The following is a 23,043-nucleotide window of genomic DNA, read 5'->3' on the forward strand; positions in this document are numbered from 1 at the left end:
ATGGTAGTTCGCCTTTTCTGTGGATTCATCATATATTTATTGGCGTCCACCGGAGGCTAGCTTTGCATGCGAGAGTCCCTGCTGCAATGGCGGTTCCTCCCCAGCCTTCATTGGCTTCCTGTCGTGGTGAAGTGACTTCCCTCTGTGTGGACAGTGAGCACAGTGGGTAACAGACTGCATCGCGCTGTGTATCCGGTGCCCAGAGATCCAGACAGCAATGTGTTTAGTGTTTGACAGTGCGGCCACCTCCCGTTTAGCCTTAACCCTAGCGTCATCTTTAAGATGCCAGTGCCAAAGCCAGGAGGTGATGGTGCACACCTTTAATCCCAGCACTCAGGGACCAGAGGCAGGTGGATCTCTGTGAGTTCGATGTCAGCCTGGTCTGCAAGAGCTAGTTCCGGGACAGCCAAGGCTGTTAAAAAAGAGAGAGAGAGTGATGGATGCCAGGGCCAGAGACTATGTCGGCCGTCGGAGTTGCAGGCTGCCTGCTTTCTACGCGGTCCGAGGCCCCGTTTTTCTGCACGCGAAGCCCCGGGTATCAGAGACTCGGTCCCTGACCTCTCGGAACCGCGCCTGACACCTCGCGAGGCGCAGTTCCTCGTGGGCTACGGTCGAGGCTGGCCCGGGCCCCGCCCCTCGGGGCGGCTCTGCGCATGCTCCGCAGTGCGGGCGGCCGAGCGGGCGGCTGCGGCGATCTGGAGACCCCCGAGGGATGGAAGCGCCGGCGCCGGCGGAGGCGGCGGGATGCGAGGAGCTCGGTGGGTGTTTGCGGGGCCTGACCCGGACCCGGGGCGTGGGCGTCCCTCGCGTTCGCAGTTCAGGGTGCGGACCTCTGCGTTCGCGGCGGCGTCCGGGCTCCCTGTGGCTCGCGCGTCTGGCGGGGGCGTCCCTGCACGCACTGGGCGCCGGTGACGGGGTGACCGGGTGGCGCAGTTTGCAGAGACCCCAGGCAGAGGCTGGTAGGGGAGTCGGGCCGGGGTGAGCTTCTCCAGGGCCAGCACCTCAAGGTGGTCCCTAGGCCTGGCCCGGCCTTGCAGGGCGCGCTGCTTCGTGTGTGTTGGCGTCTGTCTGCTGGTGTGTCTTCAAGTCTCCTGTGTGTGTCAGTCTGTCTGTCCACCGGCCTGTGCTGGTAGCACTGTGCGCCCGCGCGGGGAGTCGCCCTGTTTGTCCACGTCAAAGGAAGGCGGGAGCCGCTGTCACTGGTTTTTTCCAGGATGTTGCCATTGTTTTCTTTTTAAGCCTGTATCTCACCTCTGGGTGTCTCCAGGTGAAGCCTCGTTTAACTCTTTGCTTCCCAACTGTTCCAATGGGGACGTTGGTGCCAGGGGGCACAAGACGCAGTACCTGTTTGGTGACCTTTCCGTGTTCTGTTTCCATGGTTTTGGAAGGTTTGCTTCTGTTTGCTGCTGTCAGAAAGCAAAACAGAAACCAGGATTAGGATAAAATAATGTCTTACCAGCTGCACACTGCGTTTAGGAATATTTCTAATTCCATGCAGGATGTTAACCGCAAGGAAAGAGGTTAAATGAAAAGGTACTTTAATTTATAGGCTGACATTCCTGTAATAACGTGCCAGCACTTTGTAGGTGTTTTCTTTAAAGTTACAATGAAGATAGAAACTTTAAGTGGAAAGTAACTTTCATTGAGAGCCTCAAGCATGGTGCTGTATTCTTTGCTCCCAGTGTCCACGTGATCTCCTCCAGGAGTTCAGCCAGGCAAGTCCTTTTGTCTTGCAATTAAGCTCATTAAAGGTAGGACCATGTAACTGCAAACCCAAGTTCATATGACTTTCCAGTTCATCCATAACTCATGTTAGCGAGGTGTGAAGAGATTGGCAGGAGCGGGATAGCACATTATCACTGAAACCTAGATAGCTGGCGTGGTAATGCAATCCCAGCGTTTCTGGGCTGAGGACTGCTAACCTGGGCTTCACAGTGAATTCCAGGCCAGTGTGGTCCACAGGGGGAGATCCCGACTCACCTCTTCACCCCAGAAAAGCACATCTTTTCACTGAGCAATTCTATGTCTAGGCTAGTTCTCAAGGAAGTAAATCCTGTGCTAATATAATCCTGTGTATATAATACATCGGGCTGAGAAGATGGTTCCGTGCGGAAGAGCACTTCCCATGCAAGCTTGATGCCCGAATTTGGACACCCCAGAACCCATGTACAGAAGTGGAGCATGGCCATCTGTTATCCCTGGACCCTGAGATGGGAGACAGAGGCAGGAGAATTACTCATTTGCTCTAGTGGCAGATGCATAGTGCACAGCACAGCAGCAGAAACCAGAGAGTTCCTGCCTCAAGCAAGGTGGGAGTGAGAATAGGCTCCTCAGAGTCATCGTCTAACACACATGCACACACATGCACGCATGCGCACACACACGAACACGCACACACATACATGTGCATGGATGTATGCAAAGCACACACGTGCTCTGGTGCATGTGCTCCCACAGTCACGCGTCACACACACAAATGTCTGCCAGAGGACTTTGGTTGCAGCATCTGTAATAGGTCAAGGTAGTTACTGTCCGAGTGTCCAGTGAAAGGCTGTGGGTTAAGCTACGGTTTAGCCACGCAGTCATCTACTGCCTAGCTGTTAAACATGACATAGAAGAGCGTTCACCGTGTATCATGACTGTTAACTGGAAAAGTACGTTTGTTTCATCCTCCCCAGCCCTCCTCCTTTTGAATTTTTGAGGTGAGGTCTCACTGTGTAGCTCAGCGCACAGGAAACATCATGAAAAAAGACCCCAACCCAAACCCATCAAGATGTCTGCCATAGCTGTTGGGTTTAGTAAGCAGATGCAGACAGTGAGCAGCGGAGATCAGGGAATTATGCAGCCTGGCTGGGGAGGGGCACTGTGGAAGAGGAGTAGTGTGAGGGAATTTGAGGGGAGAGTGGGCTAGCTGAATATTTACAGTGACATATCTGACTTAGGTGGAGTTACTTGTATATTTTTGAGACAGGGTCTTCCTGTGTATCCCCAACTGTCTTAGAACTGAGAGATCTATTTGCCTGCCTCCGCCTCCTGAGTACAAGTGTCGGGATTAAAGGGTGGGCCTTGCACAAGCTAGGTTTTAAAAGGCTATGGGGGAGGGCTGTGGGGATGTAGCTAGTGTGACCTACGCTCTGGGTGTGATCCCCAGCACTGCATCAACTGGGCACAGCGGTACAGCCCTCAGGAACCTAGACAGAGGGTTAGAAGTTCAGGGTCATCCTCAGCTACATAGCAAGTCTGAAGCCAGCACAGTCTATGTGAGACCTTGTTTTGAAAGACAATACCATACAAAATAAAGCCTGCTTCTGGTGGTTTTCATGTGAAGAGCGGACTAAAGGGCACAAGCAGCAGCTGGAGGGCTTTCCACAGGTTTGGGACAGAGACCAGCATGCTCTTCAGACTCCCACGGAGGCAGCAAAGGAGACAGTGGTGATTAGACTATGCATGTTAGGATGCAGACCAGCTTGCTTTCTCAAGAGACTGGGCAGAGGTGGTCAGGCTGGCTCGAGGGAGCTGCATCTGAAGAGTGAAGGTGCCTTGGATTGAGAGTTTACAGCGGGTTAGTGATGTGTCCAGACTTACGCTTCCCTCTTTAAAAGAAGGGGCTTAATTTCCTCTCCCTTGAGTACGTATGTACTGGACTTTGGCCGATGTGATGGCTTACCTCTTCAGTTAGACTGTAAGAGGCTCCATGCCTTCCTCTTTGCTCTCTCATTAGGATTGCTCACTTGAAGGGAGGGCACGTGCCATGTTGGGAAGTTCCTCAGGCACTGAGACAGTGTCTGTGGGGGGGGGGGGTAGGGCATAGACTGGAGGCATCCTGATAGAAGGTTAGACCTTTCTCCTTCCTTCCTTCCTTCCTTCCTTCCTTCCTTCCTTCCTTCCTTCCTTCCTTCCTTCCTTCCTTCCTTCCTTCCCTCCCTTCCCCTCCCCTCCCCTCCCCTCCCCTCCCCTCCCCTCCCTTCCCCTTCCCTTCCCCTTCTCCCCTTCCCTCCCTCCCTCCCTCCCTCCCTCCCTCCCTCCCTCCCTCCTCTCTCTCTCTTTGTCTTTTCTTTTTGTTTTTTCAAGGCCGGTATCTCAGTGTAGCTTTGGAGCCTTTCCTGGATCTTGCTCTGTAGAACAGGCTGGCCTCTGCCTCCCTAGTGCTGGGATTAAAGGTGTGCACCAACACTGCCCAGCCTTGTATTTTTTTTAATAATGGAAAAAACAGCTGGTACCGCTAGTAGAAGTGATCCCACGTAAGAGGTGACTTGTTTGGTGGGTGGAGTCACATAGGTTTGGAGAGGAGGTGAGGAGTTGGCTGAGAGCTTGTTTATGTGGAGAGTTCCTGGAAGGTGAGGTCTAGCGGGGAGGCTTGGAAGCTGTCAGCATGTAGGTAGTGCTGAAGCTGTGGGCTGGCGGGGGCAGAGAAGGTGAGGGAGGAGGGGAAAGAGAGAATGGATACACAGATGCTCTGAATTACTGCTGAGGTAGTGTCGGGATGGCCAGATGAGTTTTAGGAAGTGCTGTTACATTGTTACCCACACGTGTTCCGATCTTCCACAGTGGCCTCGTGTTATGCAGTGTGACATCTGTGGAGAACATGGCTGGAGAGGATTCGGTGTCTCTCTCAAAGGCTGGACTTCATGTCACAAGCCATGGGAGATTTCCAAACTGCCCTTACGTACTACTCTCTCAGCCACAGGAGCAAGTCATCTTATTCCTGATGAAGATGGTGGTTCGTAGGCTTGGGTGACGACATAAAGAAACCATGTGTACTTCACCGTGTTCTCACTGTCCACTTATGAGTGGGTTCTTACTTCACTGGAACAATGAGAGCCATTTAACATCGTGTTTTCAATGCTTTCATAGACAGAAAAGGACACAGACGGTTCTGTGGTCCTTCTGCTCCCTCATTAGCTAATTTTCACTTTGGTGTATGTTCTTCTCTTCATTTCCACTTTGCTTTTTAAACATTGCAGTGTGGCGTGAGCGTGCAGTCCCTCTCCTGATTCGCAGTAAGCTCCGACAGCCCCCGTGTGTCTGGGACCTCACACTACAGTGCAGTCAGGGTGCGCACTAGTGAGGAGAGCAAGCTGCTTATTGCATATACTTAGCAAGTTCCAAAGATTTGTGTTTCGGCAAACGCCTTTATCAGTAGCTTGCCAGTAATGAGCACTGTGAGACTTTAATACGTATTGCTAAGTTTGTCAGTCTGCAGCTACAACTGGAGCTTAGGCTGATTTTAGGGTAGGCAGTTGAGGCTGAAACAAGAGTCGGCGTGACATAAGAGATCGTTTGCGTTCTGCCTTGTCCAAGTTTCATTGGTGTCCGTATGGCGCATACTATGTCCAGGGTGAATAACACTGACTCAAATGAGCATTTCTTATTCATATATAAGTTATACACTTCTGAATAGAAATAATCATGCCTCAATAGTTTGAAATCTACTGCTTACTAGTATTTTATAAGGCATGATTAATTTACCATAGCTTTTTATCAGAACTGTCTGATTTACTGCTTGATCAAAAATTACATCAAAACACCAGCAAATAACAGACTATGTATAAACAACATGGGCTCATGTGATTTTTAATTACTTAATGTTAGAGTATTCAGACGTTATTTCATGTGCTCTTTGTGGTGATATCTTGTTTGTACAAATGGAACTTGCCTGAAGATCAGAGAGATGAAGGAACAAAACCACAGCCACCTCAACTTCCCAGCCGAAAAGAGACTGAGTTCCTGTCTCCTCCCGCCTTATCATTTCCTCTCTCTGCCCAGCCGTATCACTTCCTGTCTGTCTGCATAGACCTCCAGACCTCTATGGTTAGCTAGTGGCTAACTCCGCCCTTGATCTTCAGGCAAGCTTTATTTGTACAAACAAGATATCACAGTTCTTAACTCTGTTACATCTTTTATCATGTTGGGTCTTTAGGTATCATCATCACTATAATTATTATTACAGGATTAATTTAGTAATTCCTTGTGTGTCTGTATGTGTGTGTGTGTGTGCATATGTGTGTATGTGTGTGCATGCATGTGCAGGCCAGGGTATAGTTGTGGGAGTCAGTTTTCTCCTTGTACTGTGTAGGTCCCTACTGAGCCTACGGAGTTGTCTTTCTGACTCTCCTTAGGACTGATTTTTTACTCTAGTCTCTATTTCTGTTTCCCTTTAGTTGGTATAACTTACCGTCTTTGCAAACTCAGTCTTATTGGACACTTTATTGCTCCAAAGTGCTCATTATCAATTATTTTTTATTAATTTAGTTCTAACTTTTTGTCAGGGATTAATACTTTAAGAGCCGAGGAAGTGTAATTTGCTTGTAGCATTGTTACACAGTGAGGGGTGGAACTGCCGTTCATGGGTGGCTCATGGCTGTGTAGCGGGCTCAATGCTTCCTGACTGCTGTGTCGTCTCCTTGTCTATTCCTCTGAGAGGTGGGCAAGGTGACTTTCATTATGTGTATGATACAACAGGCCCAGAGGCCTCTGGGTAAGATGTCATGCAGATGACTTCATCCCTCTGTGTATAACAACCCAGCAGCCACTGGCTACATGAGCTTGGTCTCTGAGTATTTGCAGTGTGTGTGTCCTAGTAAACACACCCTGGATTTCAGGTACTTAGTATAGAAAACAGGATGTAAAACACCCTACTTTTTCTGTTGATTATCCGGTCAGGTGGCAGTATGTTGGACTCCTGAGATTAAACACAATAGACTATTGCATGTCCTCACCAGCAGGCTGAGGTTCAGGCCTAGCATGTAGTGTTAGTGCTGGAGACCACATGTAAGAAAACACCACTGCATCTTCTAGGGGGTCAAACTCAAGACATGGTTGTTACGTTGACATGCTGTATCCTCAGATTCAGAAGGAAATAGTTTCTCCTTGCCTCGTAGTGATTGGTGGGGTTTCTGAGTTTGTTGGCACAGATCTGCCTTTAGAGGTTCTGGTTGAATTAATCAGTAAGTTGGAGCTTCTTAGCTGTAGTTTTCCTTGTGTTAGCATCTGAGTATCTTTTAATTCTTTATATTTGAGTTACTCTGTGTCCTCTTGACTAATATAGTCAGTTTTGGAACTTGACCTCTCACCTATTCTTAGTTTAGTTAAAGGAGGTAAATATTTTTTAGTATGCAGTGCTTCTCCTGTAACGAAGTCGGGAACACAGGAAGTCACAGACCTTTCTGGCTGCTCTTAGACATCTTCTAAGCGCAGAGGCAGGACGTGGGAACAGTGCAGCCTGCCGCTGAGCTCGGCTGCAGTGGCAGAGTCAAAGCAATGCATAAATGGAGACTCCCGCGTTCCGAACCTGTGAGGTGCCTTTCCGTCAATCTCAACATTTACAGTTCAGTTCCCTTTAATCCCACTGTGAGGATAGAGGAGTGTCCTGGAGTAACTGACTTCTATTAAGATGTTCAAATATGAGGGATAAGAAAATGGATTGAAAGCAAAGAAATATGGCAGTTTTTTTTTCACAGTAAGACATGGCTAATGTTTCCTGGACTGTTATAACATGGAGAATTACTTTAGAACTAGGGGAAAGTGGAACGTGGGGTGGAATAACAAACTTAAGTCAGTTGCTAAACAACCTTAGTTCGGAGGGACTGAGCCCAGCTGACCTGTGCGAGCCCAGTGAACATTGTGGTGCTGATGTGAAAGTCAACCATAAATTACAAACCTACTATTTACCGCCATTCGATACTTGTAGGTTAGATTCCCAGGTTTGATCTAAAAAGCACGCTGAAAATAAATTCCCCATACATACAATATAAACAAACTTCTCATTTAGAGTTGATACATTCTTAAAGTCGTGAGAGGACTTACCTTTTCCTTGACTTTCGTGGCCGCTGTGATCTTCCGGCAGCCGGCTTCTAATAATAGATGGTTAAGGTTTATGAAATGTTGGAAGTGATCGCTATCTTTATGGAGAACACAGTGAACTCACTGCAGCCACAGCCCAGGGCAGAAAGAAATGAGAAAGTGGGCGTAACTGGTAGTTTGGACAAGCCGAGCTAATCAAAGCGATGAAGTCAAGAGCCTACAGGGCAGCGGGGTGCACTGAGGCATAAAACCGAAGCTGATGAAAATAATCGGGATGACTGACGGCGTTCACTAGCTTCCCCGGAAGTCGTATGCTGGTTCAGTACCTCAGGAGGTGATCTTACTCGAGATAGGACCTGCTGTAGAAGGCAGTGTGACTGATGTCCTTTCAGAGGGGGACTTAGGCACAGGCTTAGTTATGGGGGAGTGTCGCATGGACGTGAAAACGACCACATATAAGATGGGACAGAGAACAGAGGCCTGGGGCAGAGCCTTCCCAGCCCCTGAGAGGATTTCACTTCCCCAATTCCCCGACACTCTTGTTTCAGGCTCCAGGCTTCTTGACCTTTGGGACGATGGATTTCTGTTGTCCGTTTTGTTATGGTGACCCTCACAAAGCTGCAGTACTGGTTTTATAGGGAAGCAGTGGCATTGCTTTGCATGGAGCAGAACAGAAGAGGAAGCAGAAGCTGCTCTAACGAAGGATACATATAGCTAACCCTCATGTGTTTCTGGGGTAATTATGAGATGGCATCGCAGTAGACCCTCCACGGGGGAACAATTAACTTTCTCCTTGCAAGTTTTCACTGTGTTTAAGTCCAGCCTGTAAATTCTTTGATACTAGAGGCTAAGAAACAAGGCAGCCCCACAAAGTAACCTATGGAGAATACACCAAGGATGATAGAGTCAGAGGAATCACCCAAGGACGAAAGACAGTGCAGTCTAAATTATAAAATCCCCATGAACAGACGGATGGCAGGAATTTGGAGCTCCCACAGCTGAGATGATTTTAGCCTCTCTCTGTTAGTTATATCACTTCAGGAGGAATGATGTAAGCGTAGACTGAAAAGTATCTCCCCGTATTGTAGAGCCTGGCCAAATCATTAGAAATCCATAGGCCATATTCCAGGTGGCGCTAGACTGGACTGCCTGAGCTAATGTATGAACAACACATCAGTCCCGAGCCTGTGAAAACAGTTAAGGAACAAAAGTAAATGATTCATGGAACAGTGCAAGGAAACCCAAGGGTACTACCAGCAGGAAGACCTTGACAAGCAGAGAAAGAAACCAGGAAACACAAGGGTACTACCAACAGGGAGACATTGACAAGCAGAGAAAGAAACACTGTTATTATCAAGTTGTTGTTGATGGAGAATGGACGGGGCATGGAGTAGACAGGAGGACAGTGTGGTGTAGACCGGAGGGCAGCGTGGAGAGTGGACAGGGGACAGCGTGGAGAGTGGACAGGGCTAGTATCAGCGTATGTAAGGGTGGGATTAGAAGTCTAGGAAGAAACACTGGAAATCTCCTTCAATGTGATCGTCTTAAAGTGCTAAGGGTCTGAACAGAGAGCTCTGGTCTTCAACTTAGCAGTTCAGGGCCTGAGGCCAGAAAATTAATTTTATTATTAGTAGGACTGAGGGGGCAGCCTTGGCTAAGATTGCTCATAGAAAAGAGCTAGAGGAGGAGAGGAGAGGCTCCCCACACCCTCCAGTGAAGGGAGAGAAAGGGAGAGAAAACTGGGAACCTTGCAGAGCTAATTCAGCCAGAAGACATGTTGCTCCCCCCACAGCCTCACCCAGGCCCTAAGCTGGACACCTGCGTTGGGATTCTTGTACGTGAGGTACTTAGGATCATGAAATGCAGCGTAGGTGAGAGGTCACATGTTGCCAAGGGAGAGCGTCGTGAAACACTGTGTTATAGTGGTGTGTCCTTGCCAAAGCAATGAAGAGAGACATTGAAGGAGTCAGAGAGAAAGGTGTTGAGGTGAAAGATGGGCAAGGGAGAGCCGGCATGCCTACAGTTGGAATCCCAGAGAAGAGCAAGCATTTGAACCTGCAAGCGTTTAGAACTGTAATCCAAGATACATTTTTAGAAATCCAAGAGAAAACCAGAATCAGTGTGTCGAGAAGGCACATTCAGTTCCTAGACAGTCATCTGTCTAGGATCTCAGGGTGACCAGATCCAGGTGCCCATAGTAAAGTATTTGGGCCTTAAGGATACAAGTAGGGGAGACTGAACATGACACTGTCAGCCAGTGCAGCCCGACTATCATGCTTCTCCAGACTCTTGGCTCCAGCAGCTGTAGCCTGGGGGCCTCCATCTCTGCTGAGAGTGAGCGCTCCTGCTCCTCTCCTCTGGCTAGGTGAGAAGGGACCTAGAGAGCACCACTGCGAAGGGCAAGAGAGTACTGCTTGCTCCTGTCAGGCACCATGACTGACATCATCAGGAAACAGATCCTGTGATGCTCTGACCTGTCTAGCTTGTACAACCCTCCCTCCCTTTCTTCAGCAGGATTCCCTGAGCTCAGGCTAATGTTTAGCTGTAGTTTTCGGCATCTGTTTTCATCAGTTAAAGGATGAAGGCTCTCTGATGACAATGGGGATAGTCACCAGTCTGAGCACAGGAGTGGGCCAGTTCAGGCTAAGTATCCACTTTTGCTAAGAGTCTTAGCTGGGTCATCTTTGTAGATTCATGGGAGTTTCTACCTGACCCCCAAATGTCCCCCTTTCCAGCTTTCTCTTTCAGTCTCTCCCCCTGCACTGACCCCCTAACTTGATTCCTCAGGTTCTCATCCCCATCTGCCCCAGGCCCACACAGGAGATCTCTTTTATTTCTCCTTCCCAGGGAGATCTATGTGTCCCTCCTTGAGCCCTCCTTATACCTGGTCTCTCTGGGTCTGTGAATTGTATCCTGGGTATCCTTTACTTACAGCCAGAATCCATCCACCTATGAGAGAGTACATACCATGCTTGTCTTGCTGGATCTGGGTTACCTCACTCAGGATGTTTTTTCCCCCTAGTTCCTTCCATTTGCCTGCAAATTTCATGATGTCTATTTTTAACAGCTGAATAATACTCCATTATGTAAATGTACTACATTTTCCTTATCCATTTTTTTGGTTGAGGTGCATCTAGGTTGTTTCCAGGTTCTGGCTATTATGAATAAAAATGCTGTGAACATAGTTGAGCAAGTGTCTTGTGGTATGATTGAGCACCTTTGGGTATGAAAACCCATAGAAACAACTAACCTGTCTCATAGGAACTCACAGAATCTAAACCAACAATCAGAGAGCTTACACATGTGACTGACCTAGAATCCATCCATCCATCCATCCATCCATCCATCCATCCATCCATCCATCCATCCATCCATCCGTACGTACGTACATATATGATACACACACATATGACAGTTGACAGTTGTATAGCTTGTCCTACTTGTGGGACCCTAACAATGGAAGCAGGGGCTGCCCCTAATGCTAATGCCTCCTAGCCAGGAAGAGGAGCAGTGTCTGCAGAATGGAGACCCACAACTGGGCTTGGCCTGCTGTGTTTTCTTCTCATCGTTGGCCTCTCTGATGATCTCTCTAGTTTGCTGTAGTGGCAGTTCATGAGACTGCACGACTCTATGTTGAATTAGTTTTACATGTACTGCCCAATTTTGGCCAGAGATTTATTTCCCTTTGAAGCTTTGGGTTGGACAAATGCTTGAAGATACTGAGAACCCCCACCCACCACCATGTAGAGTGGGCAGGAAGAAGACACCTGGAGATCCTGCTTGCAGCACGAGCTACCACGATGTCCGGGTGTGAGGTGGAGAGATGGGAGAGAAAGAGAAACAGCTTGAGCACCGTGACGAGAGGGGTGTGGAGACTTGAGGGTGGAGAGGGACAGCTGATGTGAGCAGCCCACACAGCTTCCTGAGGCCATGGTGAAGTTTCTACTCTTGCTGCCACTGCAGGTCAGGTCCGGGTCTCTGATGATGTCCATGGCCCATGTTACCACCAAAGGCCACATGGATGTCCCTGGTCTGCTGCTTGGGACCACGATATCCAAGGACTGCATAGGGTTGGTCCCACCCCTCACTGGGGGCAGCACTAGGGAGAGTTGCTGATCTGCCCCTGCCCCTAAGCACTATTGAGCCCTGTACCTCACCATGGCAGCACAGTGGGGCTGGCCCTGGAGGCAGGGGAGCTGGTAAGCCAGCCCTGAGGGTGTGAGAGCAGGAGAGCTGGACTCATCCCTCATATGCTGTGTGCTGGTGTGGGTAAAGGAGAGATACCTTCTCCCTGCTTGCCCCTCGCCACTTGCAGCACTCAGGAGAGTGGGCCCTGCACCTTGCCTGGGCAGCACAGTAGTGCTGACCTTGTTGGCAAGGGTGTGGGTAGACTGGCCCTGAGGGTGTGAGAGCTGGAGATCTGGCTCTGTTCCTCATCTGCCCAGTGTGCTGGCATGGGAGAGGGAAAGATGTCTTACCCCCTCACCCCTCACCACCTGCAGTAGGCAGGAGAACTGGTTCTGGGCACATGAGAGTGGGAGAGCTGGTCCTGCCCCTCACCTGAGCAGCACAGGAGAGCTGGCCCTGGTGGTGGAGGTATGACTAAGCCAACGCCAAGGTAGCAGGAGCCAGACCAATGACTCACTGCAGTGAAGACTTACAAGTAAAGATGTGTAGACTGAGGGTGGACTGTGTGGTAATGGCAGGGCTTCAGCTTCCATGATGAGATTTCTTTTTTCTTTTTAATTTTTTTAAAGTTTTTTTTTTTTTTTTTTTTGTGGGGGAGGTTGCAAGAGCTGAGGGTGGATACAAAGGGACAGGGAGATGAGTTGGGGTGCTTTATGTGAAATCCACAAAGAATAAGGAGTTAAAGAGAAAAAGGATACAATAGGTCATTAGGCCCTCTAGGACAAAGGACAAATTACTGAATGACCAAGAAGATGAGTCTGGTATTGGAACACCCAGGAAAAGCTATAGAAAGACAAGGCAAGCACGAGCTGAGGATTTTACACCTAGCCCTTTAGATAGCTGGATTGTGGGAAACATTAACCAAATGCAGAGCAGAAGCCAGCAAGTGCTGGTAAGGACATGGGAAAGAGGGAAAGAGTGCCTCCTGCTGGTGGGAGTGTGAGCTGACACAGCTGTTGTGGAAATACCAGATTTTCCTAAAACAACAACAACAACCACAACAAAACAAACAAAAAACCCCAAACCCAAAGCAAAATAAAACAAAAGACAAAAATAGAGCCACTCACCCCATGGCTTGGCTGTGCTAGTCCTGTGTAGAGTCCCGGAAGACTAGAAACTAGGAAGGGCACTGTGAGAGGGGAAAATGAGGTCTTAAGGAAGATGGGGCAGGGGATGAAGGAGGATGGCCTGGAAACAGAAGAGGCTCCTGGAAAGGGGAGTCAGGGGAGGAAAGCAGGGGAAGTAAGGGGGAAGATGAACAAAAACAAAGCATGTATGGAAATATCATGAGACCCAGGACTTTGTATGCTAAGTTTGAACGAAGGTTGAATCCTCAGAGAGTAACCTGCCATGAGTTCTTTCTGAAGAACCTGCTAGGACTGTGTTCTGAGAGTGAGCAAGTCCCCCCACATCAGGGTCTCAAGGCCTGACTCTCAGCTCCAGCCAAGGCATCTGAGTCAGAAACTTTGGGGTGGAGCATGTCAGTTTGTTAGCGAGCCCTCCGAGGCCTTTCTGAGACACTCTAGTTGGCATAAGCTTCTGGATGATTGAGGAAATGTCAGAGAACTATAGACCTAAATCTAAGGTACAGATGGAGACATGATGGGAAGGACATTACAGAAAATAATAATACATTAGGAAACAGAACACGAGATGGCAACAGGAGAAGGGTCTACAGTCCCTCATGGCAGGAACAACGTGGTGGCAGACGGTGCGTGGTGGTTTCAGGTGGCCCTAGCCTGGTGGGAGCATGCGTGAGCTGCTTGCTCACTTTTCAGTGGATCAGGAGTAGAGTCGGCAGAAAGAAGGCTGAACTGTGCACCTCAGGGCCCGCCCTGTCTAGATACTCACTGTGAGTCAGGTTCCACTTCTGAAGCTGTGCACTGATGGAGGACTCTCATTGGTTAATAAAGAAACTGCCTTGGCTTTTTGATAGGGCAGGATTTAGGTGGGTGGAATAGACAGAACAGGATGCTGGGAGTGAGACAGATGCCTCGGGCAATTGCCATGCCTCTCCTCTCTGGGTTAGATGCGATGAAGCTCTGGCCCAAGATGGACGTATGCTAGAATCTTCCCAGTAAGCCACCACCTCGTGGTGCTACACACATTATTAGATATGGGTTAATGCAAGATATGTGAGAATTAGCTAATAAGAGGCCAGGCAGTGTTTAAATGAATACAGTTTGTGTTTTGTTATTTCGGGGCATAAGCTAGCCAGGCGGCCGGGAGCAGGGCGGTGAGAATGCAGCCCATCTGCTCCTCACTACAGTGCACCTCTGGGCCTGCCCTGTCTAGATACTCACTGTGAGTCAGGCTCCACTTCTGAAGGTCCAGTCTCCCTAAGCAGCAGTGCCTAGGGGAACAGAGCCAGTGGACAGTTCACATTTGATCAATAGCATACATAGGTAAAAACTGTATAACATTCAAAACTGTCAAGGCAGGCTGGAATGATGCTCAGCTGGTAATGCACACTGCTCTTCAGAGTACCTGTGTTTAGGACCTGGTACCCACACCGGTGGCTAGCAACACCTATAGTTCCAGTTCCCAGGGATCCGAGGCCTCCTGCTGTCCTCTGCGGGTGCTGCACTCAGTCTCGCACAGACCCACACACAGATGCACACGTACACATGACTGAAACATCTTCAAACAGTCTAGACAGTAAAAAGTTAAGGAGGACTACAAACATCCCCAAATACACAAAGACAGAGGTGAGTGACCAACAGAAGAGCCCAGGACAGTGGAGTCTGTGGCTGAGCCTTTGACCTGTCCTGAAGCAGCTCAGAGGAGTTGATGGTGCAGCTGGGGAAGAGAGAGCACTAGTGTGGAATTTCAAGACAGAGTGAACTGGGATCATGTGTCAGTGCTGCAGTAACTGCTGGAAGCGAGTCTTCGTTTGAGAGGGGAAAAGCAGTTGCAGCAAATGGCGAAAATTAGTACGTTTCCTGTTGTTGCAGATTTAAACCCGAAATTACTCTAAAATGAGAAGTTGAAGAGTGAGGTTAATCATTTCTAGCTAAGGTATTCCATCCCCTGGTGTGTCAGCTCACTGTGAGTGGTAGATCAAAGTGTTTGCCTTTAAAATCTCTGCACTTCAGTCTGTTTTGTTTGTTTTGTTGTTTCAAGACAGGGTTTCTCTGTGTAACAGTCTTGACTGTCTGGGATCTCACTTTATAGACCAGGCTAGCTTCGAAATCACAGAGATCCACCTGCCTCGGTCTTCTGAACTCTGGGATTAAAGGCATGCGCCACCATGCTTGGCTTTGTATTTCAGTCTTAATTCAGATTGAGTGATTTCTATTGCAATAAGAGGACAGTAAGGAATAGTCACATGAAAACATGGTTAGAGATGGGAACACTGGAAAAATATATTTTATTATTTCTTCACATTTCCTGTCCTGTAAACTTCATTTGTATAAAACAAGAACTGTTTTCTGTATTACTCAAGTTTTTTCCTCTACACTGTATGTAATCCCATAGGACATCCAGAAAGTAAGTCTGGTTTTTTCTTTGTGACAATATTGAGACTCGGGGCTAATGTGAACCAAGATTCTCAGCTGCAGTGAATATAGGTGGCATTTCATGGTGTGTGTGTGTGTGTGTGTGTGTGTGTGTGTGTGCAGAATGTAGGCTTGTTTGCATGTGTGGGTGTGCACATGCATGTGTGGGCACAGAGTGTATTCATGCTTGCACATGTGTAGCTACACATGCCCCTGTGTGTATGCGTGTGTGCAGTGCAGAGTGTAGGAATGCTTGCATGTGTAGGTGTGCACGTGTATGTGTGTATGTGCATTTGAGCAGTGCAGAGTGTAGGACTGCTTGCATGTGTAGGTGTGCGTGCATGTGTGTGTACAGCTTATTGTCTTTATGTCTCCCTAGTGCAAATGTTACAAGCAGCTGCCATGGCTACCTGGCTTCTTTGTGAGTCCCAGGGATCAGAACTCAGGTCCTTAAACTTGTGGGTCTGTTGTTTTATCCACTGAGCCGTTTCACCTCTCTAGCCTGATACTTCCTGATATTTCAAAATTCACGAGTTGTGGCCTTACCTCAGATTTACAAGCAGTGGTACAGGACTGTTTCTGTTCTTTAGATATGGACGTGATGAGGCCCTTAATAAACGAGCAGAATTTCGATGGGACGTCGGATGAGGAGCAGGAACAGATGATCCTGCCGGTGCAGAAGCACTACCAGCTTGACGGACAGCATGGGATTTCGTGAGTGTCGTGGGTTCTGGGCTCTTCTGGACACTGTGTGCCTTAGTCTCCCACAGCTCTGCGTGTTTGACAGGATGCTACAGATGACAGAGATGATTCATGAGGAGTCAGATTCCTAGATGCTTGTAGTATATTAGAGAAGAATATCAGGATACTGAGTAGCGTAGGGATTTCTCCAGTGGTGAGAGATATCGAATCCTGTGTCCCTCAGAGAATGATGCCAGCAAGGAGACAGAAGGGTTAAGTGTTAGGAGAATGTCTTCGGAGGGTGGGGCTCGTGCAGAACGAGGAGATAGGCTGCTGGCAGAGTAGGTTATAAAGCCTGTTGGTGTCTTGTCATCACCGAATCTATGCTTTAGTAGTAACTTAGTGGTTAAACACACTCACCTGAAATTTGGTCCTGTGGGAACTAAAATACTGAGTGACTCTTGCCAGTTATTTTCTTCCATGAGTTTGAAGTTTGTGCTTATCTTAATTTTAGTTTGTTTCTTCTTGGTCAAGAAGACCTCCTCCAGTCAAGTCCTGAGCTCATGATAATAGAAATTACTTTACCTCAGTATAGTGTTAAAACTTGTATACATAATTTTTTATAATGTACTTTTAGGGTGACAATCATAGATCAGATGTTTAGAACCATAGTTATCAGTGCCAGTAAGTCTTGTTTTACCAGCTGGATCTCAGGGTTCTCGACACCAGAGCAGCAAAGCAGATTATAAGAAAACTAGATTTAAATTACTGTTCTACATGCCCAACACTGACTAAATATTTTGTTTAATTTCCACAGTAATTCTTTGTACTTGGCTTTTATTGTGTAAAGATGGGACTCGACCCTCGTGTGTCCTCATGCCTGCTGCTGGGATGGAAACCATTGTTCTGTTCATTGCCGAGGTCCCTAGGTTGAACACTTAAATCTTACGGCTTTTTCGTTCCAGATTCATGCAGACGCTGATGCATCTTCTTAAGGGGAACATTGGAACCGGCCTTTTAGGACTTCCCTTGGCAATAAAGAATGCCGGCATTGTGGTAAGGCTGTCTGTGCTCTCCACGCCGGAGACAGTTGTATGTAAGGATGATTCTCACCTCATCCAGTGTAACCTGGCCAGGTGGCATGTAGGTGGCCATTGACCATTGTTCTGGTATAATTATGTGAACTGTAATCATGGTACCTAAACCAGAATGAGAATTACTGTTTTCATCTCTATGTGATATTGCTTATTTTTTAACATTTAGCAACAACAGACTCTCAATCCTAACCCAGGTCTTGATTTCAGAAGATGGTAGTGTCTCGTTTTCGGCATGCTGTCAGTGGCTTAAGCAGTGTGCCCACAACAGCTAATATATTAAGGGAATGGATTATATTTATGGTGTAACTTCATTAGTATTTTAGAGTCAGAATAAGTGTGCATGCAGTATTCATATCTAAGAAAAATAGTTGAAATGGGTAATAATGTCTTTTAAACACAGATATCAAAACAGTGCTAGAGACAGTATAAATAATTGCTGCATTTGAGAACCATGTTGAGGCAGGTTCATGGATGAAGTAAATTAGATGTAACTTTTTAAATGTATTGGCTTCCATAGAGGTTGTAGCTATCCCATTTTTCTGGGTTTAACAGTCCTGTGTGTAAAGGACTTTTGATTGTTCAGGTAAATTTTGCCTGATCCAGGCATCCCTTTGAGTCTGGAGAGTACACACTTGAAACATTTCATGAACTGTTTGAAACAGTTATCTCCTAAGTGCTGTCCCTGACATACGTGTGGGTTCTCTAAGAGCAATGTGTAGAAGTTTAAAGATCTGTGTGTGTGAGTGTGTGTGAGTGTGTGTGAGTGTGTGTGTGTGAGTGTGTGCGTGTGTGTGTGTGTGTGTGTGTGTGACAGGGGATGTAAGTGTGTACTACAGAGGTGGACACTGATTCCATGGATTTGTCCTCCAGTGCTGGATGTGACATCGTATTTTGTATTCCTTGCTGAGTGTCTGTACTTAGTAACATAGGCTTTAGTCACCAAGTCTGCAAGATAGCATCATTTTCTAAAATATTACCTGAAATAATCTCTGTGTTAAAATTACTAATTTTCCCCATGCCTATGGCAATTTAATCAATGGACTTACCAGTTTTCTCATTGTAAATGAATTGGCCATTGACCTATTGCTTAAAAGCTCACTCACTTTTTAAAAACAAATATTTCAATCTTCCATGTTTTCTTCTCCACAGCTTGGACCAATCAGCCTTGTGTTTATAGGAATTATTTCCGTCCACTGTATGCACATATTGGTACGTTGCAGTCACTTTCTATGTCAGAGGTAAATGTGGACTCATTAAGTTGATTTGATTCATTGTAAAGCTTCTATTTGCCTAGAGTGTCATTGTATCGTGTATCTATTGTGCTTTGCATCTGGAGGTTGTTTCTTCCGCTGCCTGACACAGCTAATAATGACCATGGCACAGGCTAGCATTCTCTGGAGTTAATGTGGAGGACCATGGCACAGGCTAGCATTTTTCTGGAGTTAATGTGGTCAGCATCTGTCCATAGTCATCCCTTAGTGTTCTTAGAGAACTGGTTCCAGGATCCCCATGGAAACCTGCAAGTGCTCAAGTCTCTCACAGAAGATGATGTACAACCTTCCAGATGCTGTAATCATCTTTAATACGGTGTAAATGCTATGCACATTATTACTTTAAAGTGCTCACCAAATAACGACAAGGAGAATAAAGTTGTGTATGTAAACATCACAGACATGATTTTTCATGAATTTTCCGTATGCAGTTAGTTAACCCACACATGAGGAACTTGTGGGTAAGAAGGGATGACTGTACTTTCTTTCCTCATGTTGGATATTGTCTGTGTGTATATGATGTATATATGTAGCACTTGTATGACACAGTGAACATGGGAAAGTGAGAGGACTCTGTGCAGTCAGTACTTTCCTCCCCTTGTCGGGGCTTCCTGGCTCGAACCTGGGCTGTTGGGGGCTTCTGTGACAAGTCCTTTAGCTGCTGAGCTATTGTCACTATAGACATTCAGAAGGTGCTCTAACGGGGACATGGGTGGTCTGGTATTCAGTGGAAGAGGAAGCCAAGCAGCTGTGCATTCTCCGTGATGGTTCCGGGTCTTCAGTTCACTGGTGATTCAGTTTGGGTCGGAGCTTAGAAAAATAAAATATTCCCTTTTAGTTCTGTATCATGAAATGTTCTACTAGACAATAAATCTGCCTTTAAAAATGCTTCATGTTATAGCAAACCAGTGATCTGGCCCAGCATTTTAATTAAATGTTCTTGAAACTGTATTATGTACGTTGTTTAAATAATGATGCATACTCTAAAGAAGACAGTGGAGCAGAGAACGGAGAAGTGACCCTGGCTTCATGGAGATGTTCTGAAGATTTCATGAGCCCGTTTCTGTGGAACTGTTATATACTGCTATCATGGGATGTTCATCTACAGATGAACCGTAGACTTGGTGTTTTTAGGTGCTTGAAGTATTTAAACCAATGAAGCACCAATACAAAGCTGTCTGAATTCTACAGATAGGAAAACTACAGCAGAAGATAAAACTTCATATGCCTGCAACAGGGCTGATGATATTTTGAAATTGCTTCCCTCATGTTCGTGAGCACACAGATATTTATTTGCTCTTTGCAAACGGATCTGCTAATGTTTATCCTGAGCTCACGCATCTCTGTATGTGATGCTGTTTTCATGGGATGGCCTTACAGACCAATTTAATGCTTCCCTCTGTTGTGTGCCATTAAATTGCAGGTTTAAGAAGTCAACACTGGGGTACAGTGACACTGTGAGTTTTGCCATGGAGGTCAGCCCATGGAGTTGTCTTCAGCGGCAGGCGGCATGGGGGCGGTGAGCACTGGCCTTGCTTCTAATGTCTCTGTGCTGAAATTATGCTAATTTTAACTGTTTTCATTGAATAAGACAGAACTCAAAGTATGGCAGAGTTATGGGAAGGCAGTAAGTGGTCATTACAGTTGGACCGACTCTGGTTCTAGTCTCTTCCTGTTGGCTGTTTTATGATGGTGATGGCCGTTGACAGGAGTTATAAGTCACCAATCAGTCAGTCTGACAGTGTACTCTCTCCTTGCTCCAAGATCAGCATACAAGATGTTGTACCTGGGGCCTGCCATGTCCAAATGATATCTGGCAATAGTTGCTCCCTCTTTCTACATACCTGTTTTGTATTTTAGAACTTTCTAGAGCATCTCATTATAAAATAACAACAGAGAAAATTTACCAAAGATGCTTTCAGTCCTCTTGCATTCTGCATTCTTACTGGTTTAGGAAGTGGCAAATGTGCTTCCCTTTTGTGCCAATGCCAGGAGTCTGGCAGGGTGGAAATACACTGAGCTGACATGAGAGCAGTCTTGAGGAGTACAGGGGATGGTGTAGTCCAAACATGAATTCCTCTCCAGTGCTGATGCTCGAATGGAGGTCCTTGGATACACTAGGCTAAAGGCTCCATCGTGAGCCACAGCCTAAGCCTGAACATAGTTCTGTGGAATCATTTTACAAGTAGCTGTTCTTACACAGCAGAATTACAGAAGTAGGAAGTGATGTAAAAATCTTTGCCTTTGAACCGAGTGAAGTGTACGTTCACTGTCATGTCTAGTGCCTTACTGACTGACATGGTCTTCACAGGAGACAAATATCTAGAGGTCATTATCTTAGGAAGAAAAAGAAGAAATGCTATTGTAAAATGCTTTAGAATAGCTAAATGAGAAATGAGGCCTGCTGCCTGGCTAGAACCCCCAGTGACACTTCTTCCCGGGACTGTTTTCAGGAGCGTGGTCGACTTTTTTCTGGTGATAACGCAGCTGGGATTCTGCAGCGTCTATATCGTCTTCTTAGCTGAGAATGTGAAACAAGTGAGTACGTTTCTGCAGTCGGGGAGATGCTTGCGTTGCTGCCTTGTTGTAGCACGGCTCGTCTTCTCATGGTTGAGGATAATGGCGTGTTTCACTCGCTGTCATTTTTATGGATTCTTTGGTGTCTCTTATACAAGTTGGATTTCTGATGTTATTGTCACTGGTATTGCTATCCCTGGCGGGATATCAACCATGCTCGGTTTTTTTTTTTTTTTTTTTGACCAGAATGTGGTGTGGCATACTATTTCTTGATTATTTCAAATTCAGATCTCAAAAGTATGCACATGGATACTTGGGGTCACATTCTTCATTTGATGTTCTGTGTAGGAGATACAGATACAGCAGCTGAAAACATGGGGCAGAGAGATGAGTGTTTCTCCCTAGGGTCCAGTAGTTGCTGTTGTTGACAAAGGATCTGAAGACAGATGCCATCCTGCCGTCATTCATGTGGCACACGATGGCAAGATGGCTGGGATGGAGCCGTTATCCTGTCCCCGCCATTTTCACTTGCTTTTGAGATGGTCTCACCTAATTCAGGCTCATGTTGAACTTTTCTGTGTAGCTCAGCCTGGTCTTGAGCCTCTTGATCCTCTTGTATTTACCTCTCAAGTGCTGGGACCACAGATGTGTGCCACCATGACTGGGCATTGCTGGGTTCTTCTCATTCTCGCAAGAGAGTAGCCAACAAGCCCTGAGTGACTCTAGGAACAGTGCCCTGGGGTTTATGTTTATGAACTGTAACGCGGCATTAGCGGTCACAGTTTCCCTGGAGTAATGCCTGGGAAGTCTTGTGCACATGATTGACATCCCCTGAGCTTACTGGCTATTTTCCTGAAATGGAGCCCCTGGCCATAGTTCCTACCCTAGTATGTTGTTTGTTAGCTGTACATGGCCATGAACTCAGGATCTTGGTGTCTCTTTTTCTAAGCTTGGGTTTCTAGTTATGTTCTGCCACACCTGGTTAGCCACCTTGGGTAATGATTTTTATCACTGGGTAGGGTGTTGTGTGTGTGTGTGTGTGTGTGTGTGTGTGTGTGTGTGTGTGTTGGGGAGTGGGAGAGGGATGAAACATCTAAGGGCTTTTAATGACTTACTCTTATGAAACATTGTCTGTTCTAGAGTTTAATGGAGACTTTAAGACATGGCGAAATGAGGTAGAAGAAGTGGCTCCTTGGCTGGTTGGGAGGAGAAACTGTCTTTTAGCTGGAATGATGAAAGGCTTTTAGAAGCATAAAGCAAAACACAGAGAAAAACATGTAGTCAGACTTCAGCAAACAGCCAGAGGCAGCAAGGAACACCCACATGTGCAGGGCAGGCGTGGCCACAGAAGTGTAAGATTGGAAACTGTTGCTCTTGGCAGTCTGCAGTGTTCACACACTGGTGAACCTTACTAGTCAACTGGTCACCACCGTCGTTGTTAGGCACAGCGGGATGACCTCACTGGTCACTGCTGTCATGGGGCTTGATCATAGAGGGTGTGAGTTATATTTTAGCTGTCTCTCATGACTGTAAGCAGATGGGTAATCTCCTTCCTTCCTCTTCCTCCCCGGTGACTGTCCTGCAGGTTCATGAAGGCCTCCTGGGGAGCACAGTGCTGGTTTCCAACAGCACAGATCCATCTCTGGCCTGTGAGAGAAGAAGTGTGGACCTCAGGGTCTATATGCTCTGCTTCCTCCCGTTTATAATTCTCTTGGTCTTCATTCGTGAGCTGAAGAATCTCTTCATACTTTCCTTCCTTGCCAACATTTCCATGGCTGCCAGTCTTGTGATAATTTACCAGTATGTTGTCAGGGTAAGTGTGCTCTGAGTAACCATCTTGTTCCCATGTACGTGAAGCTTTGTCTGGAGGTGACATGGAGAGACCTGTCCCACACATGGCACACAGACAGGCAGCCATTGTTGATTTCCCTGCAGGGGATAATGTTAATGTAGAGGCTCAGAGGCCACGTCTGGCCTGAATGTTCATGA

At 46.9% G+C, this 23,043-nt stretch overlaps 1 protein-coding gene across 5 annotated transcripts in view; it reads left to right on the forward strand.

Moving 5' to 3' along the window:
- Window positions 1-647: 647 nt before the first annotated feature.
- Window positions 648-23,043, forward strand: part of Slc36a4 (solute carrier family 36 member 4) — a 37,364-nt gene continuing 14,968 nt past the window's right edge. For 2 of the 5 annotated variants that reach the window (XM_038322783.1, XM_038322787.1), the window contains exons 1-8: window positions 662-758; window positions 2,099-2,223; window positions 16,079-16,202; window positions 17,135-17,225; window positions 18,416-18,504; window positions 19,961-20,056; window positions 20,991-21,075; window positions 22,640-22,867. In XM_038322783.1, coding sequence (XP_038178711.1) covers window positions 745-758; window positions 2,099-2,223; window positions 16,079-16,202; window positions 17,135-17,225; window positions 18,416-18,504; window positions 19,961-20,056; window positions 20,991-21,075; window positions 22,640-22,867 — 852 coding nt within the window. In that variant the 5' untranslated portion in view covers window positions 662-744. Of the gene's footprint in view, window positions 759-2,030; window positions 2,224-16,078; window positions 16,203-17,134; window positions 17,226-18,415; window positions 18,505-19,960; window positions 20,057-20,990; window positions 21,076-22,639; window positions 22,868-23,043 lie in introns of those variants that run through there. The other 3 variants (XM_038322786.1, XM_038322784.1, XM_038322788.1) reach the window with 3 other exon arrangements.

Source organism: Arvicola amphibius, chromosome 3, assembly GCF_903992535.2.
Source record: "Arvicola amphibius chromosome 3, mArvAmp1.2, whole genome shotgun sequence".
Lineage (NCBI taxonomy): Eukaryota > Metazoa > Chordata > Mammalia > Rodentia > Cricetidae > Arvicola > Arvicola amphibius.